At 35.2% G+C, this 19810-nt stretch overlaps 1 protein-coding gene across 1 annotated transcript; it reads left to right on the plus strand.

The window, feature by feature from the left end:
• On the plus strand, nt 3627–18129 carry LOC109232263 (universal stress protein A-like protein). Its single transcript, XM_019397962.1, has 4 exons — nt 3627–3942; nt 6854–6975; nt 7156–7274; nt 17772–18129. Exons 1-4 carry the CDS (start codon nt 3762–3764, stop codon nt 17878–17880), a joined length of 531 nt encoding a protein of 176 aa, XP_019253507.1. The 5' UTR covers nt 3627–3761; the 3' UTR covers nt 17881–18129.

The following is a 19810-nucleotide window of genomic DNA, read 5'->3' on the forward strand; positions in this document are numbered from 1 at the left end:
AAAGCTAGATAAGTCAAATGATGTACGTTAAGAAGTTACGTGCATCTCTTCTTTCTTATTCTGTTGTTAGTATACGTATTCTTGATTGTGCGGTTGTCCTGAAGAGTAAGGGATAAAAGGCACTTCTTTTTAGTGTTTTTTAATATAGCAATAGTAATTAAATCTGACAACAGGAAAATATTCTTAGCTATGCAGCCCAAAGAACTATGGTTCAATTTTTTTTTTAATTTGATTTAGCCGATAAACTGCCCGATAACCGCCCGATAATTGTTAATCCGATACCTATTCGCTCGTTGTCTTATTAGATGGCTAGGGGATTACTAAGTTTATAATCCGATAAGCGATAAGCCGAACCGTTAAGTGTAATAATCCGTCCAATCCATCCTATAAGCACCCCTACGTAACCTAGTGGTCAATGAAGTGAGGAAGAATCATGAGGTCTCATGTTCAAATCTCAATAATTACCGAAGCCTTGATGGCTAAATTACCCGTCACTTATACTTGATGAGAGGTAGTGGTGGCAAAATGGTTAAAAGAAAACAATTATCCACCTATATTATCCATTAAAAATGGGTTGGATAATGAACTTGTTAAAAACGAGTCAAATATGGATAATAACCATATTATCCACTTAGTAAATGGATAACCAATGGATTTAACTTCTACATTCGTCAAGCCTCAAATTGTCCTCAAGTTTGGTAGATTAGGAATTCTCCCAAAAGTGATCATATTCAAGAAGTCGTGGATATATAGATATCCATATGGGATTTTTTCATACCTATACACTATTGAAAACTTTATTACCCTAAATGTCCATGTTTAGTTAATTACCCGGCATAAACAAGTTTTGTTTACAAAATATATATATTCCACCTTAAAAGACTCCCAATCCATTATTTGTGCATTCAATCAATGAATTTAGTTACATTATTTTCCTTTTTTTTCTCCCCTCTTCTCTCCAAAATCGGAAGCATAAGGAAAAAAATTAAGTTTTGATAACAAATTAAATAAACGGCAACCTTCATGAAAAATCCAATTACGTTATGTAATGCTTAAGTTGAGATCGGAAGCCTTTATTGAAGATATTCACAATTATCTAAAGAATTTTTCACCATTCCATGTTAGGATCAAAAGAAGAAATGTATGATTTCAAGGCAAGAAGATCAGATTCATCATTGCTAATATAGGGAAATGTAATTTTAGTCCATTACTCCAGGGACACCTTTTGTACTCGGTAGATATGAACTGTAAATATCGGTTTTCTATAAGGAAAAAAAATACACACAAAAAAACAAATTTCTGAAATTAGTTTTGAACACATCTGCTCAAGCGAAATAAAATAGAAATAATCGATACAGATTTGGTGAATTCAATTATCACGTAATAGTTAAGTACCATAAATACAAATTTTATATAAAATTTGTACAATATATCTTTTGTATATTTTGTATCTGATTTATACATAGTAAAAATAAATTTCATACAATTAATTATATATTATATAATTTATCTACAACTTTTACACATTATTTCTACCCAATTAAATACAACTACAATAACATACAACTAAAATACAAATTTTATATAAAATTTATACAATATGTCTTTAGTATATTTTGTATCTGATTTATACATAGTAAAAACAGATTTCATATAACTAATTATATATTATACAACTTAACTACAACTTATCTTCAAATTTCATACATTATTTCTANTATATATATATATATATATATATATATATATATATATATATATATATATATATATATATATCAAATCAATTTTTTCAAGTATACATCTAACTGTTTTACACATTTATAAATACAGATTACTTTCTGTTCGGGATAATTACTCTGAGAGGCTGACTCAAACCATCTCTCAACAAAGTTACTCTGTCTCAGATGAGTTAGAGAAGGGCATTGTTCAAGTTAAAACAATTGGCCAATTAGTGGAGTCCATGCAAGTGAGTGAACTATCTTGTAGTATTAATTTAACCTGTCTTTCATGTTAATAGTTGGAAAAGTGCACATCTTTATTTTTCTTAATTTATGGTTTGAAAAAGTGGTTGAGCATTTGCATAGCTACGCTGAAAATTGAAGTTTCAGGTTTATTTTTTGCTTTGGTTCTCTTATTGTATGGTTTGAAAAAGTGGTTGAGCATTTAGAATATGAAAAGTTCTTACATTACATTTATCTTCTTTTGATATTCTGAAAGAATACTGTAACGACCCCGCCGGTCGTTTTTGGAATTTACGCCCCGATCCCCCATTAACTGCTTCCCCTAAGTTCATTTCTGCTATTTTGGTTTGCCGGGACGTTCGGTGTTGGGATTCGGAGTGTTTTGGGACACTTAGTCCCTAAATGAGAGCTTAAGAATTAAAAAATGGTCCATAATCGGAACAGTGTGAAGAAGACCTCGGAATGGAAATCCGATGGTTCCGTTAGCTCCGTTAGGTGATTTCGGGGTTGGGAGCGTGTTCGGGATGTATTTTGGAGGCTCATAGCTCATTTAGGCTTGAAATGCCGAAGTTGGAATTTTTGAAGTTTCCGGTCCGATAGTGAGTTTTTGATCCGAGGGTCGGATTGGAATTCCGGAAGTTGCGGTAGCTCCGTCATGTCATTTGGGATGTGTGTGCAAAATTTTAGGTCAATCGGATGAGGTTTGGTTAGGTTTTTTATCGAAAGCGTGTTTTGTTGGAATTTGAAGTTCTTAGGCTTGAATCCTTGATTAATTCGTGTTTCCGACATTGTTTTAGGTGGTTTAAGGATTGGTACAAGTTTGAATAATGTTATGGGATATGTCCGTAGGTTTGGTTGAGGTCCCGGGGGCCTCGGGTGTGTTTCGGATGCTCGACGGAGCATTTTGGAGTTTCAAAGTGTTGCAGAAAATCCTTCAGCTGTGCAGGTCCCAATTCCTTCTTCGCGTTCGCGGTATCATCCACGCGTTCGCATAGCTTTGGCCTTCTTCCTCTTCGCGTTCGCGTCCTCCTCTATGCGTTCGCGTAGAGTAATTCTGGAGGAAGACAAGTTTCTTCATTGCATTCGCAATTAGTGCTCCGCGATCGCGTAGCTTCACACGTTTCTTAACCGCGNACTGAAATTAGGGATTGAGAGATAGAGGGAGAGAGCGCGCATGAGAGAGAGAGAGAGAGAGAGAGAGAGAGAGAATAAAGATGAGAAATAATTGATTCCTAATATAAAGGGATACTCATTTAATTCCTAAAGTGTATATAATTGATAAATTTGTATATAGGAGGTAATTACATTGAAACTTGAGTAGGGAGGGCAATAAGGTTTCCAATAGTGTATAGGTATGTAAAAATCCCTATCCATATTATCCGACGGTTGACCCGTTTTTTATCCGTATTAAATATGGGTCGGGTCGGTTAATTATCCGTTTTTTTTCATTACTTGTTTTCGACCCGTACATATCCGATCCAACCTACCCGTTTGCCCCCAAGGGAGGTATGAAATTATTTGGACACCACCATCATAAAAAGAAATTCTATTACCAAATCAAGTTCTCATGAACAATTATTTAGTCATTAAATTTGTATGCAAAAACAAAAGCTCATTCTATGTACTGTGTGCTACTTTTAAATGCCAACTTTAAATAGGGCCAGATGGTGTAAATAATGCCATATGTTGTAACGAAATAGATACAGAACACGATAAAATAGGTGGAGCAGCGAAAGAAAACACTCCTAAATCAATCAATCTGCAAACAAAAACCCCTAAAATCGATTTCTCGAGAAAATGGAAGGCGAGGCAATCACCCAGATAATGGTAGGAGTGAACGAGTCAACGATCAAAGGTTATCCACATGCTTCCATTAGTAGTAAAGGCGCATTCGAGTGGACTCTTAAGAAGATCGTTCGTAACAACACTTCTGGCTTCAAACTCCTCTTCCTCCATGTTCAAGTTCCCGATGAAGACGGTTATTTTCTTTCTCTCTCTATAAATATTGCACAAATCGTGTCATTTTCCACGTGTCAATTTGTGATCTCTTGTTGAAATTGTTCCAACTGATTTGCGCCTGATTTTATTGTTGTTGTAGTAATTGTTGTTATTTGTTGTGTATCAAACTAATCTATGTGTATTGTATCGAACTGATTACTGTGTAATTTTACTTGGTTGTTAAAAACTTTAGTTCTGATATTTGACCTAAGCGAAATATTGTAGGAGTAACTAATTTGTAGAGCGAAATATTACAACTAATTTGGTGTTGAGATGTAGTAATAGAGAAGTAGTAGTAGTAGTTGTTGTGTATCGAACTGATTTTTTGACCTAAGCGAAATATTGCAACTAATCTGAAGTTCAGTAGTAGTAGTAGTGATGGTAGTAGTACTAACCCTCAGGGGTTGGCCTGGTGGCAATTGACTTGAGCCTTGGGGTATGCTCCCTTTCAAGGTCTCAAGTTCGAAACCCACTGGGTGCAAACAATTTCTGAGGGCCATCGGACTGGGTAAAACCTGAATTAACCGTGGTGCACTTGCGGGAAACTCCTTGCCGAGGGCCTGTGCACCCCCGGATTAGTCGGGGCTCATAGAGACTCGGACACCCGGTGCAAATCAAAAAAAAAAAAAAAAGAAAGTAGTGATGGTAGTAGTAGCAGTATTTGTTGCTGTTGTGTATCGCAAATTTTATTTGGTTGCTAAATGCTTTAGTTCTGATATTTGACCTAAGTGAAGTAATACGACTAATTTGTAGAGCGAAATATTACAACTAATTTGATGTTGAGATGTAGTAATAGCAGCAGCAGCAGTAGTAGTTCTTGTTGTTGTGTATTGAACTGCTTTTCTTTCACTGCTAACCCCAAGAAATTTCAACATGCTCAAACTTTCCGTTTCATCGAGCCCCGAGCTTCTGGTCCTCCTTTGTGTGTGGGTTCAATTGAATGAATCTGTCAAGTCAAGGAAAACGTACGTAGCAGCAAGGATGGTGTTTTGACCTAAGCGAAATATTGCAACTAATTTGATGTTGAGATGTAGTAGTAGTAGCTGTAGTTGTTCTTGTGTATCGAGCTGATTTGTGTGTAATTCTATTGTAGCAGTAGTAGTTATTGTTGTTGTTGTTGTGTATCGGACTGATCTGTGTATAATTTTATTTAGTTGCTAAAGGCTTTAGTTCTTATATTTGACCTAAGCAAAATATTGCACTTAATATGATGTTGAGATGTAGTACTAGTAGTATTATTAGTAGAATAGTTGTTGTGTATCGTACTAATTTTTGCACAAATGTTATCATTTCTCATGCGTCAAATTATGACCTCGTGTTGAAATTTTTTGAACTGATTTGTAAAGCGAAGTTTTGCAACTAATTTGATGTTGAGATGTAGTAGCACTGATAGTAGTAGTAGTTGTTTTAGTGTATCGAACTGATTTTTTGTGTAATTTTATTTGGTTGCTAAAGACTTTAGTTCTGTTTTTGACCTAGGCGAAATATTGAAAATTCGCAACTAATTTGTAAAGTGAAATATTGCAACTAATTTGTAAGCGAAATGTTGCAACTAATTTGATGTGAGACATACTAGTAGTAGGAGTAGCAATTTGTTGTTGTGTATCAAACTGACGTGTATATTTATTTGGGTGCTAAAGGCTTTAATTCTGGTATTTGACCTAGATGTCACAATTCCCAATTTTACAATTTTTCAGTTTTTCAGCATGATTTCTAAATTAACCAGAGAGTGCAACATTGACCTAGCCATGTTGTTTCAAAATTTCTTCTTTTTCTTTTACATTCTTAAGAGGGGAATAGGAAGCGTCAAGTTGGGAGAACTGGAAAATTTATGTACCTAAGGGTAAAATCATCTTCTTATAAAGTTTATTGGGTTATCGGTTAAACCGTTAATAAAATTGGGCACCGAGACCCAAACCGATAACCCAATAGTAAAATAACACTAAACCGTTATCGAACCGTTAACCCAATAACCCGATACCGATAACCCAATAAGTTTTTTTCGGTTCAGGCTATCGGTTTTACCCGATATATGCCCGGCCCTAGGGTCAACCAGGCTAGGGATTCGGACTCGTCATATGAATTGTAGGGACATTTTATGCCACAAGCTTATTCCAGGATTTGTGCTTATTCGGGCGGAGGGTTGCCTTTGTGATATAAGCCATAAAATAGAACGATCAATGTGAATCAGTAGCTCCCAAGGTAACTCGTCGTTATTATGGCCGCGTGTGATGATTTTCTTATTTGGGTAGCTTTTCTTGAGGTGAAAGAGAAGATAGATTCACTTTCTCTTTCCGCTTGGAGTGGTTCACTCCCTTGTCACTTAAAAGAGCGAAATTGCAGAATCTAGTCTAAAGGCCAAAGAGTCATCTTTGAAGCTACTATTTGTCCTTGTTCATAGGGTCGGGGTGGGGGAAAGGGTTAGAACTTAGAAGGCTATTCCGAAAGAGAAAAGACAGCTTACTCTTTTCCTTAATAGGAGGAACATCAGCACAGGTCAAATTTGTGTATTCCTTTTTTCTTTTACATTTCATGCTTCTATTTCTATTGGTTTTATGGCTAGAATCAAAATATGTGGAAATTTCAAGTTGCATTGGGAAATCATTCCCATGCTCTGTATTTAATTGGGAAATGCAGAAGTCTGTTGTTTTTGCTGGTTCAGAACCATTTGCCTTAGACATGTTTTCTATAGATTGACCATCCTTACATGCGTGATGCATCTAACAAGATCCGATTATCATCGGGCTTCAGTGTGTAAACTTCATTATGCTTTCAATGTTTTGTTCCCAATCTTGTAGACCTGGGCAACATACTATTTCTCCATCATGCAATCTGCCATATTTGGGTTATTCAGTAGCTTATATGTGTCTTGTTGGTCATTTAATTACTAGGTTTTGAAGACATGGATAGCATATTTGCATCACCCGAGGATTTCAAGGTCCTGAAACACAGGGACAAGATTAGAGGGCTCCATCTGCTGGAGTACTTTGTTAACCGATGTCATGAAATTGGGGTACCTGGGTTTCCTTGAATCTTGGCATGAAACTTTAAGCTAATGCTAAATTACTAAGCTAATGCTAGGTTACTAGCTAATATTTGAACTTTACTGCTTGAGGGATACTATTAAATTTTGGTGCTTTCAGAATCTCTATAGTACAAAAACTTCGATACTTACCATGTGCCATTTTTGTAGGTTCCTTGTGAAGCATGGATAAAGCAAGGTGACCCAAAGGAAGTCGTCTGCCACGAAGTCAAACGTGTACAGCCAGATCTTCTTGTGGTTGGCTGCCGTGGTCTTGGTCCCTTTCAGAGGTATGCTTAATTGTAGTAGCAGTTTGATCTTTTTTATTTTTATTTTTATTTTCATGTTTCTATGGGGATATCTCTTCAACCTATTGAGTGTGTGCCCCCTCCACCCAGCGTCCAGCAAGAACAGGCTTCTGGAAACATCATAAAGTATCTAATGCCCCAAATTTCTCGTGTTCTTTATATTCTTCCGCATAGCAACTGAGTTAATAACCATTTCAAAACTTTCATCACCAAAAAGATCTACGGTTCATTTCGTGTCTTCGAAATAGAAAATTTCTACAAGTAGCATTTTCACTAAACCATGGTTTAGGGTATATTGCAGTAGCAAACCCATCTCATTAAGTGATGATTCCAACCACTTGAACTCTCTGCACATGGTTAGAAACCCTTAACACCCAGTTTGGATGGTTGTTACTTATTCTTTCGTATTGTATAGTTTTGTACAACATTATATTGTACGGTATTGTTATTAGATAGATCGTATCGTTTGGTGTGGTTTAATAACACTTTTATTGTTTCAGTTTAGTTGTACATATCATATAATAACTGATAATAAATTTACTAAAATGCCCTTAGTTGTCCAGATAACTCGGTCGAACACTAGAACTTTACGGGCGTTCATGTACCCCAAAACGCGTTTGGAGTGAATTATTTTCACTCTAATAGCTGATGTGAAAAAAAAATAAAGATAAAAATTATAAGCGCGTAAATAACAAAAAAATAAATAAAAAAGATGGCCTCTGCTTCTTTCTTCTTCTTCCTCATCCCTACATTCTTCTTCTTTTTCTCATCGTAGATACAATTTTCCTTGTACCTTTTTTGCTTCACCACTCTCTTTAATTCCTCTCTATAACTTCATAACAAACACTCTTAAACCCATCTTTTCAATGTCTCTTTATCTTTTTCTTTTAAAAGGTAAAGGTTTATTAACTGTATGCCAAGATGGTACCAAAAAAGAGTACAAAACTGCTGGGAGAAGGAAATATCAATGTCTCTTTATCTAATACCCACAATTTCCATTACCATGGTCTCTTTATCTAATACCTAGATTCCAAAAACTATTAATTTTAGTTTTTCCAATCACTCAAGATTTGATTTCCAAAAGAAACAACTTTCATTGATTATGCATGAGCATAGTTGGCCGGAAAAAATGAGGATCTAAAAGGAAAAGGGCGTTGTAGTCCCAAAAGGAGTTTCTCCTTTCCAATCCCACAAAATATTGCCGTTTCATCTCATCTCAAGATTGAGAACCCGACCAAATACGAAATTTTATTTTACGTTTCATAAATACTCCAGTCTCCAGCACCATAGTCCTTCCCTTCTCTAAAATGACAGGAAAATAATGTCATTACCATCTCTCATATATTCATCCTTCTCAAATATGGCAGGATTCTGTTGTTTCAAATACCTGCCCATATGATAATGCTTTTTGCTTCACTGCCAAAACTTTTTGGTTCCATCAAATTGTTTTGAAGAATTGCTTGGGAAAGAAATTTTGTATTAAAAAATACAGAAAGAGTGGAAATAGTAAAAATTTAGGAATGCAAAAAGTAAAACTAAATGATGCCATGCCGATGACGTGGCGAAATTATAGGGAGAGTGTAAATCACCTCCCACCATGCAACTGATTGTGTATGCATAAGGAGGTATTAATTTTACTCTAAATAAGAATAATGGGGTACATGAACGCTCGTAAAGTTTTAGTGGTCAACCGAGTTACTGGTCAAGTATAGGTAAGGGTGGGCATTCGGTACTTCGGTTTAGTATTTAAGAACTTCGGTTCGGTATTTCGTTATTCGGTTTATCAATTGTGTATACCAAATACCGTACCAAAGTTGTTTGGTACGGTTCGGTATTTCTTATTTTGGTTCTGTACGGTTTCGATTTGATACATAATCATGTATCACGTACTCTTAAGAGCTAAGAGCCTAAGCAAACAGAAACAAAATTACAGTGCATTCCTATAAGGTTATAAAATTCATTTGGACCACGTCCAAGTTGAATAAATCAACAAATTGCCATAGAGCCAGATGCACCTGATTATGTGCAAAATAAGGAACTAAGAAACTGGAAACATTAGCAACCAGTAGTAACGAGCAGCAGCACAGCAACAGAATTTCTAACCCAGCAGCAGAATTTTTCATTCAAGTTTACACTTTACACAGATGCAACAAAAACACAGATTCATCATGGAACATCCACTAACGAGTAGCAGCAGAATTAAGCACAATGCAACAAAAACAGAGAGGGCATAAACCTGCCAAACAGAATTCAAGTTTACACTAATAAAAACTAAAGTGTCACAGGCTCACAGCAGTAGGGGTGGGGCATAAAATCCAAAAAACCGAATTCCGAACCGGACCGAATTAATTCGGTATTTCGATTTCTGTTTTTTCGGTATAATTCGGTATTAAATTTTTGGTATTTCGGTATAACGGTACGGTCCACTGTATTAAGATTTTGATATTTCGGTATACCAAAATACCGAATTTTTGAAGTATTTCATGTGCTTCCTAATTTCTATCCTAGTCCTACATTGCCCTAGCCCATCCCAAAATTTTGAATTTGTATTTCTAGCCCAATAAGACTAAGCCCAAGAGTCTTACTCTCTTAGTCTGTTTCCCTTGTTTCTAACGATAGGAATTAGAATTAGGTTTCTCTCAAGTCTTAAGAAAGAAGTGAAGAACAGATCGTCTGCGACTCGAGTGCTGCGACTGCGATAGAGATGGCGTCACGGCAACTTCACGACCTCGGCGTTGACAACTCTCAAGTGTGACTGCTTGTTTCCTCATCTTGACCTTCATTCTTCAATCTTCAACTCTTCAACAGGTTCACAACTCCTTCATTCTTCAATCTTCAGTTTGTATTTTGTTACCAATAGCTTTTTTTTTTTGGGTACAAAAGGCTGTATAAACTATAAACAAATTTCGTCCCAACTTGATAAGAAATCAACCCAAATGCAGAAACTTAGCGGAATCTCTGTTTTCTTCACTTCTCATTTTCATGCATATAACACACAGGAAGAACTAGTAGTAATTGTTGAGACATGATTCGAAACTAAGCCAATAGTACTAACAGGCTGTGTCTCCATCTGCGCTTTAGTATAATTAAAGGTGCAATCTTTGCTGCTAAGAAAGTAATTAATAAGTTGTATATCTAAACTAAACTCTAGTCTCAACTTGTGTTTGTATAATTGTATTTGTTTAATTTTGTATAGATGGCAGATGAAAGTAGAGTAAGTGATGCCGGTTCAACTGAAAGCTTACCTATTACTGAAGATAGCAACACCAACACAATTGATATTCAAGATTCTAAGAAATGAAAAGCCATAGAACCTAGATCCGAAGTTTGAAAATATTTTGATAAATTTGAGGTACATGGGGCCGGTAAAGCAAGGTGTAGATATTGTAAGCAAGCTTATGCTGCTAATACATCTAGGAATGGAACAAGAAGATTGAAAAGTCATTTGACTACATGCAAAGAATATCCTCCTAACATTGATAAAGATAATACTCAAACAAAGATAATTTTTCAATCTTGCCAAAATGATGGAGGATCGCTTTAGAAGTTTGATCAAGAAGTGGTTAGAGGGCTTTAATTGAGATGATAGGTATTGGTGTGAGCCTGAAAAGATGAATAAAATGATTTTTATTGTTTCCGTCTTGGATCCACGTAACAAGTTTGAATATGTTAGCTTTGCACTTGAAGAACTTTTTGGGGAGGAAAAAGAGAAGAAAATAAATGTTGAAGTGTATGCTTATATGAATTCTTTGTTTGGAGAGTATACTTATATGAATTCTTTGTTTGAAGAGTATCTAGATCTTGTCCTCAATCTCATCTAGATCTACTTCTTCTAATAACACGTCTAATACATCTAGTGGGAGTGTTATAACTGTATCATTAATAAGGACGAAGTTTCACTTGAAGAAACAAAAGGAAGATAATGGAAGTGGGGGTGCTAAATCGGAGGTGGATAAATACATTAATGAAGAACACGAGCCTTTTAGTGAAGAATTTGATATCTTAAGTTGGTGGAAAACACATGCTCCTAGATTTCCTATTCTTTCAGAGTTGGCTCGCGATGTGTTGACCATTCCAATTTCTAGTGTGGCGTCATAATGTGCGTTTAGCACCGGTGGCCGTATGCTTGATTCATTTAGGAGTTCATTGACTCCTAAATGCGTGCAAGCTCTTGTTTGTGTTCAAGATTGGCTTAGAGAATAGAAGAATCATATTAGTTTTGAAGAAGAGTTTGGAGTATCTTGAGGAACTCAGCTTGGTAAGCTTTAATATTTTGTGTGTATTTTGTTCAAAATAATATATTAGACTTGTTTATTTGTATGACATATTTGGTGGAATTATCTTTGGATATGGAAAATAGTGGAAGCACTACCAGCATTGTTGATGTATAGTTGCAACTTGAGTGGTAAGTTTAATACTTTATTGTTTGGTGATATACTTTTGTAGTTTTGTTCATCATAAAAAAATAATATTCTTAGCAGCAAAGATTATTCTAGATGTATTAGCAGCAAACGCTTGCTTACAATATAGTTCCTAGATGTATTAGCAGCATAAGCTTGCTTACAATATCTACACCTTGCTTTACCGACCCCATTTACCTCAAATTTATCAAAATGTTTCCAAACTTCGGATCTAGGTTCTATGGCTTTTCTTTTCTTAGAATCTTGAGTATTAATTGCGTTGGTGTTGCTATCTTCAGTAATAGGTTAGCTTTCAGTTGAAGCGGCATCTCTTACTCTACTTTCATCTGTCATCTGTACATAATTAAAACAAATACAATAATACAAATACAAAATTAAGACTAGAGTTGAGTTTAGATATACACCTTATTAATTACTTTTTTAGCAACAAAGATTGCACCTTTAATTATACTAAAGCGCAGATGGAGACACGACCCAGTGTTTTGGAAAGCGTTAAGCGCAAAAAAGCGACGAGGCCTCGCTTCACAGAAGCGAGAAGCGCGCGCTTTTTTGCTGTGAAGCGCAATTTAACACCAAAAAAAAAAAATAGGCATAGATAAATGGCTAAGAACTCATTAAAAATAACATATTAAGCAAATGTTTCATAATAGATACTAAAACTAGATAGTGAATAATCCTCAAAAGTCATAATATCTTAAGCAAATGCAAAACAAAACCACAAAAGGAGCAACATCCTATTCTTCAACAAGATCTCTAAACTCTTGAAATGTCATCATGTTCGAGTTATTATATTGGTCATCATCTTCTTCTTCATCTGAGGCTTCATTAATTAGGGTTGTACTTGTACTTGTAGATACTCTTTCTTTGCTCCTTAAAGTACTTCCCCTAAAACCATAAACATTCTCTTCAACTCCACTTGCCATAGCAACATGACCAAAAGTGAGACCTTCTCCTTCAAACACTTCTTCTTCTTCATGATTTTCGGGGCCTCCAGTTAACCATTCATTTTCTTCATCAATGCTATCCAATAAAATTGGATCAATGATATTGCGAGCTTTGTAACGACGAGCCAATGTTCTATTATATTTTACGAACACGAGATCATTGAGTTTCTTTAGCTCAAGCCTGTTCCTCTTCTTAGTATGAATCTGCATAATAAGATGTAGAAAGTAACTAAGAGGAGTACTTAGGACAATTGAGATAAACTTTAATTTAGTAATAATGTAATATAGCTTCTCACATGTTCATAAACACTCCAATTTTTCTCGCATCCGGATGAGCTACAAGTTAAGCTTTGAACTCTAATAGCAAATTGTTGCAAGTTTGGAACTTCATAACCAAATTGCATCCACCATTCAACTGTAGAAGTATTATTTTAGAAGTTAATAACTTGAAAGTTAAAGCTCTAAAGAGGAAAACAATTGAAAAAAGTTGCTCACCTGGTGCCAATTTGGTTCTGCCTCTTATGGCCGAAGCTAATCCAAGAATTCCATCGGCTTGCATATAAACACCAAGCTCTTGCCCTATTTTGTCTTGCATCGCTTCATCTGGCACCAACTTCGCAACACATGCATGATACCCCTTCCAAACGTTTAAATCTAAAGTCTTGTTCTCATTGTTTGTGTAAAACAATTCGGGGTTCAAAATATATGCCCTGCTGCATGTAAAGGTTGATGAAGCTGATCATCCCACCTTTTATCAATGATTTGAAACACTCTCTCATATTTCCTCCTATCATGATCAAATGCATTCTCAATAGCTTCTTTAGCCCTATCCATGGCTTCATTATCCCATTGGTGGTTTTTTCTCCTCATCCACCATACGAAGTACAGTAACCAAAGGATTACCAACTTTAAGTGCTTTAACAGTGTCATTCCAAAAAGTAGGACTAATAGCAAATCTCGCAACTTCTTTCCCAAGAGCTTCCTTTGGATAGATACTCTCACTCCATTGGGCTGACAAGAACATGGTTCGCAAATTTTGCTTTTGCAGGTAAAAGCTATGCAAGGTCAAGAGAGCTGTTGCGAATCTTGTCTTAGCCGGTTTCACCAAATTTCTTTTTTTTGTGTATCTCCTCATCATGTTCAACAACGGCCTTTGACTAATGTAAGAATGTATCTTGATCGCCTTAGCAAAAACCGTAGGAAGTCAAATTTCATAGTTAATAAGTATAAGCAATTAACATGAAGGTTAAAAACTTAAAATAGAAAATAAGAACCGCTTGTTCACCTGTAGAATATGGGGCTAACTTGAAATTGTCACCAAACATCAAGTTGATACAATGTGCAGCACAAGGAGTCCAATAAATATTTGGGAAAACTCCTTTCAACATGTCACCCGCTTTTTTATTCTCACTTGCGTTATCAGTGACAACTTGAACCACATTTTCCGGTCCAACTTTCAATATTGTCTTCTCAAACAAGTTGAACATTTTATTGGAATTGGTTGAGGAGTCACTAGCATCATAAGATTCAAGAAACACACTACCTCTCGGAGAATTCACCAAAACATTAATGACCATTTTCTATTTTTTGCAGTCCATTTGTCCATCATAATGGCACGACCATAAATTCTGTATTTTCATATTAATTTTTCAAATGATATGTAGTTTTGTTGTAGATTAAATGTAGAAAATAAGCCATTGTGAGTCTTATTTGACTCATTCCTCACATTCAACCTATTCTACAAATTCACGCCTCTTTAAATACAATAAACCATACTTTCTTGAATTTAAAGTTTTAGCAATATATATAACTTAAAAAACATCTTCTCCTCTGCACAAGTTAGCTCCAAAACAGACGAAGTGGAATAACTAGCTCCCATCAAAACTTTTAACACAAAAACACAAAGCTAAATAAATAAACAACAGTCTACAATTTTTCTATAATTTATCCTCTTATTTGACATCATCCTCAATCACAGCCTCCATTATCGACCATCACCACCCACTATCCCCACCACTCCGACCACCATCATTCTCACCCACAATCAGCGCCCATCCGCCTCAACTACCACAACTGACCACCCCATCACCATCAAAAATCACAGTCGGCACTGCCATCATTATAACCTACCACCACCCACCCACCACCTTCCTCAATAACAACTACTACCACCACCCACCACTACCATCCTCAATCATAATCGCCACCACTACCAATCACTACTAGCTACTAGCATGAACCACCATCATCAACCAAAACTACCACCAACCACCGCCTCTAGTCGGCATTCACCTGTTAGCCATCACCACCAACAACTGTCGTATTTTAAAAAACTATATATTTTATTGATAGAATATTAGATTAGTTAGTATTTCATTTGAATTTTATGTTTAATAATTTTCAAATAAAGATAAATTTTATACATTCAGATGTTAAAAATCAAACAGTCTTAATTATTTCTATTCAGATCTTAATACACATCTTGATAATCAGATGTGTATTCAAATGCAGACGTCTTAATCTTAAAAAAACAAATGAGGCCTAAGAGAGTAAGGGACTTGAGTTTAGTCTTATTGGGCTAGAAATACAAACTTAAAATTTTGGGCTGGGCTAGGGCAGTGTAGGACTAGGATAGGAATTAGGAAGCAAATGAAATACTTTAAAATTTTGGTATTTCGGTATACCGAAATATCAAAATCTTAATACCGAGGACCGTACCGTTATACCGAAAATTTAATACCGAATTATACCTAAAAAATCAAAATACTGAATTAATTCGGTCCGGTACGGAATTCGATTTTTTGGATTTTATGCGCACCCCTAAGTTTAGGGGGAAACTTATGTATTTTGCCTTGTTGTAAATATTACATTTATCAAACAATAATTCATAAAAAAAATTTAAGACAACTCTTTTTCCTCACTTATCATCAATTATGGCTTGTAAACATATTAAGTTAGTAAATTCATGCACTACTCATGAAATGAAAAAAAAGTTAATGATATAGTTTTAATGATCGTGGTGTCCAGGCCAGCTTACACGCATCTCGACTAATCCACGGTGTACCTGCTACCTCCTACCAGCACTTGTGTCGTGCGACTTTGTCCACCAATGCGTGGATGGATGGAAGAGATCACATATTGTTTTTGCCTCTCTGGGATTTGAACCTGAGACCTGGGATTTGAACCTGAGGCCTCATGGTTCTCAAACCATTTCATTGACCGCTAGACACACCCTTGGGTGTAAAAACAAGTTAATGATATTAACAACAATCATTACACATCTTTTATATTTTGGATCATAAATAATCTTTCTTAACAACATGCATTCATATAATCCATAATATAAAATGCATAATAATTATATTTTCTGATAAAGTAACATTCATGTTATTCATAAAATCCCCACTAAGTATAAGATACATGATATTAGTCTAATTCAACTGCCTACCGACATAATGGTCAATAAAAGAGATTTGCGTTCTTCCATAGAGACCCAATTAGTGTTTGGCACAGGACTGCATGTTGACAAATAATATATAAGTTTTTGGGATAATACTTAGTTTCAAATCGATCTCCTTTACAATTTGTCACATCTCTCTCTCTAGAATGGGTGACAATAGTTGAAAGGCAATTATTCACATTGGCTAAATGATCCATCCAACCTCTCAACAGGGCAGTCATATCTTCAAGATGATCTTGTTTAGGATTTTTACTCCTGTCTCTGGATAGGAACTCAAGTTAGATGTTTCAAGAGTTAGTTGATCTTGCTCAAATGACCCATATTCCTCAGCATTTTCCAAAGAGCTAGTATTCACAGGAATCATTTAAGCTACCTCATTAATTGTCAATGAGCTAAGATGAAATGGTTTTTATGTATGCCGCCTCTTTGAAAATTGCTGAGGAACATAGACAATTTGAGCAAAATTAGCCAACTTCCGATGCACCTAAGTTGAATGCTTTTTCAGAGGCATTGACTTCTAATATTAGTAAAAAAAGTCTAAACAATATTATTTTGAAGGCATGGTGCCTTGTTGAGAGGTGAGAGAATCATTATTAGTTGCCTTTTAATGATGTCATCTAGTCTATAATGAAACATGGCAAATGAATTTGGAACTGAGTATGGTCCTTTACGTTTATATATTATTTGTTAATATGCAAACTTATGCTGAACTATGATGGGATATCCTTGGAAGAACGTAAATCTTTATTGGTTATAATATAGGCTGCCAATTGAATTAGACTTATATATTTTTCTTATGCCTATTGAGGGTTTTATGGACAATATGATTATTATATTATTAGAGAACATTATCTTATGAATTATGTGAATGCAAGTTGTTAAGAAAACATTACTTATGAGTTATGATCCTAATTCAACATTACTTATGAGCTATGATCGTATTTAGAAGCAAACCTATTTGGTCTAGTGAGATCCAATAATGTGCACTATTCATCAATGAATTTTCCGCTTGGCATTAGCCTTACCGTGGTCTCTATTCTGCCTCGACAGCCATATGGCCTTGTTGCCCCTACCACCTTTTTATTAAGAGTAAATGGAAAGTATTTCCAAGCATCTGATCCCTCCAATTCTTCCCCGACACGGTTGATTGCTAGAATCTAATTGAACTACTGTCTACCTAGTCGTCTTAAGAGCCTTGACAATCACTAACATATAGAATTCAACAGTGATCATGAATCTTGTAGCCAGAAAGGCTCGAGCAAGGTCCTCACTTTCAGTAGCTTTATCTCAGTCCAGGAGAAACCTCTAGTTACCAGAACGGCAAAACTCTAGTTACCAGAATGCACAGGAACTTGTGTCTGAACAATAGAAGAATGCTTCTCCCTGTGCTCAATATTGGTCCAAACTTGTTCATACACGAAAAGCTTTATTCTGTTTTCTGGATGTTTCATAGCAGGGCCCACCTTGTAAAGATCTAAACATTTTATCTACTTCCGAGGCTGCTATTACTTGGGATCCTCGTGAGTGATATGGGATCTAGAAGTCATTTTGCAAATGCTTTTCACAAAATAATGGGTCCCTCGTGATCGTGACTAATCAAACAACCTTTACTTTGGGACATTGCTTCATTAAAGAGGTGATTTTTCTGTTGCAGGGTTTTCGTGGGAACTGTGAGTGAGTTCTGTGTTAAGCATGCCGAATGTCCTGTTGTCACAATTAAGCGCAGTGCAGCTGAGACTCCTCAGGACCCTATAGATGACTAATTCATTTGGTGTATTTGTTAGTGCTTAATGTTCATTGATGCATATTGGATGTCGACTTGTGTTGTAGATAGATTTTGCAGATTTTCATTCTGGTTATATAGCTATGTCTGCTGTGTTGTGTTGTGGGTTTCGTGATTGCACATGATTGTTGTTTGCATGTGTAGTAACAATGTCCCGTGTACATGTGTCTGAGCTTTGAGTACTTCTGGGCCTGCGTGTGCTCTTTAGTAATATGTTGGTTTTGGAGAAGGTTTTCGCTTGGCGTCGGTCATTTTGTACATACATCTTATGATGAATGTGTGTTGCCTATATATCCGTACATTTGGTTTAAAGGGCAGCCCAGTGCATGAGCATTTCACATTCACGCTAGGTCCGTGGAAATGCCGCATCCCAAGGGGGTGGTGTAGACAACCTACCCTAATGCAAGCATTAGTGGCTGCTTGGCTCGAACTTGTAACCTATACATCATACGGAGATAACTTTACCGTTGCTCCATGGTTCCTCCTTATCTGTACGTATGGTTTGGTTAACCATATTACACTTCGGGAGAAAAAAAATTAAGATTTTAAGTATTTTTTTGTTTGGTTTCAAATGAGGATCGAAGAGCGTGTGAAAAGGTATTTAACAAAGGTCCCTATTGTAATGGACAATCTCTAATATTATTATATGCATAATCAATCTATTATTTATATACAAATAAAATAAAAAAAGCACAACTAGAATGGTAGAATCAGCCCGCATGAGACTTACGCAGCTCAACAAATAACAATAGCGTCTCATTGTGTATAGCTTTTCACAAAATTCGAAGTCCTCCACAGCTTGGTTCCCTAAATAATTGAACATGAGAAAGTAAGTCAGCCGGACAATAATAATAACGTCTGATCAGACATAAAGGAAATTTTGTGCTACTACTAGTTTGCAGGAGAAACATCCAGCATTCTTCTGAGTGTGTGCATATTTCTCAAATATATAATTACAAATTATGAAATTAATGTTTGTTTTATAATTTTGTTAATTATATAATTTTTAACTTGAAATAGAGAAGTAGAAGTTGAAAAACATGTATGAAGAGTATTTCAAGTGAAATAATGGTTCATTCACATAGATTTATTTTTTTCTTTTTACTAAATAAAATTCATGTTTAAACACGAATACTTTCAAATGTGCTTTAGTAATTTTAACTCTAATACTCATTTTTTCAACTTCAATCAAAATGAACTCAAACTATATATATATATATATATATATATATATATATATATATATATATATATATATATATATATATATATATATATATATATATTACTAAAGCAAGAGAGTGCATGTAAATATCTCTACGGCTTATGTCTTGTTGATTCATCCTCTGACCACGAGGTTGAAAGTAGTTCAAACATATAGTTTGTTTGGTCAATTTTTTCATTTTTTTTTTAATTAACGCTGAAAGTGTTTTTTCATAAATTTAAGGTGTTTGACCAAACTTTAAAAAAAAAGTACTTCAGAATAAAAGCTGAAACTGTTTTTGAGAAGCTGAAAAAGTAGCTTCTCCCCAAAATAAATATTTTTTTGGAAAGATAATTTTGAAAAAAATATACTTATTAGAAGCACTTTTTAAAAGTTAATCAAATACTAATTGATGCTAAAAAGTATTTCAAATTAGTTAGCGAAACACAAATTGTTTCTCATCTAAAGTATCTTTTTGAAAAGCACTTATGAGAAAAATACTTTTCAAATAAGTTAATTTTAGAAGTTGGAGAAACATGCAAGTAATAACCAAAGAGACACCATTTGTCTTTCAAATCTAGTTATTGGTCTCTTTGTGGAGTTTAAAAAAAAAAGGATAAAGAAAATTTTAAAATTAAAATTATTTTCAAATATATAACATATTGTTCTTGTTGAGACAAAAGTAGAGTATCACCGAGGAGCATTT

This window comes from Nicotiana attenuata, chromosome 9 (genome assembly GCF_001879085.1).
Source record: "Nicotiana attenuata strain UT chromosome 9, NIATTr2, whole genome shotgun sequence".
In the NCBI taxonomy this organism is placed as follows: Eukaryota; Viridiplantae; Streptophyta; class Magnoliopsida; order Solanales; family Solanaceae; genus Nicotiana; species Nicotiana attenuata.

Bases quoted from the DNA above. Each gene is read 5' to 3' on its own strand.
- LOC109232263 (XM_019397962.1), top strand. From the start codon at position 3,762: ATGGAAGGCGAGGCAATCACCCAGATAATGGTAGGAGTGAACGAGTCA. The intron at 3,943-6,853 runs GTTATTTTCTTT...TTTAATTACTAG, and splicing joins TCAAGTTCCCGATGAAGACG to GTTTTGAAGACATGGATAGC. The intron at 7,275-17,771 runs GTATGCTTAATT...TTTCTGTTGCAG, and splicing joins GGTCTTGGTCCCTTTCAGAG to GGTTTTCGTGGGAACTGTGA.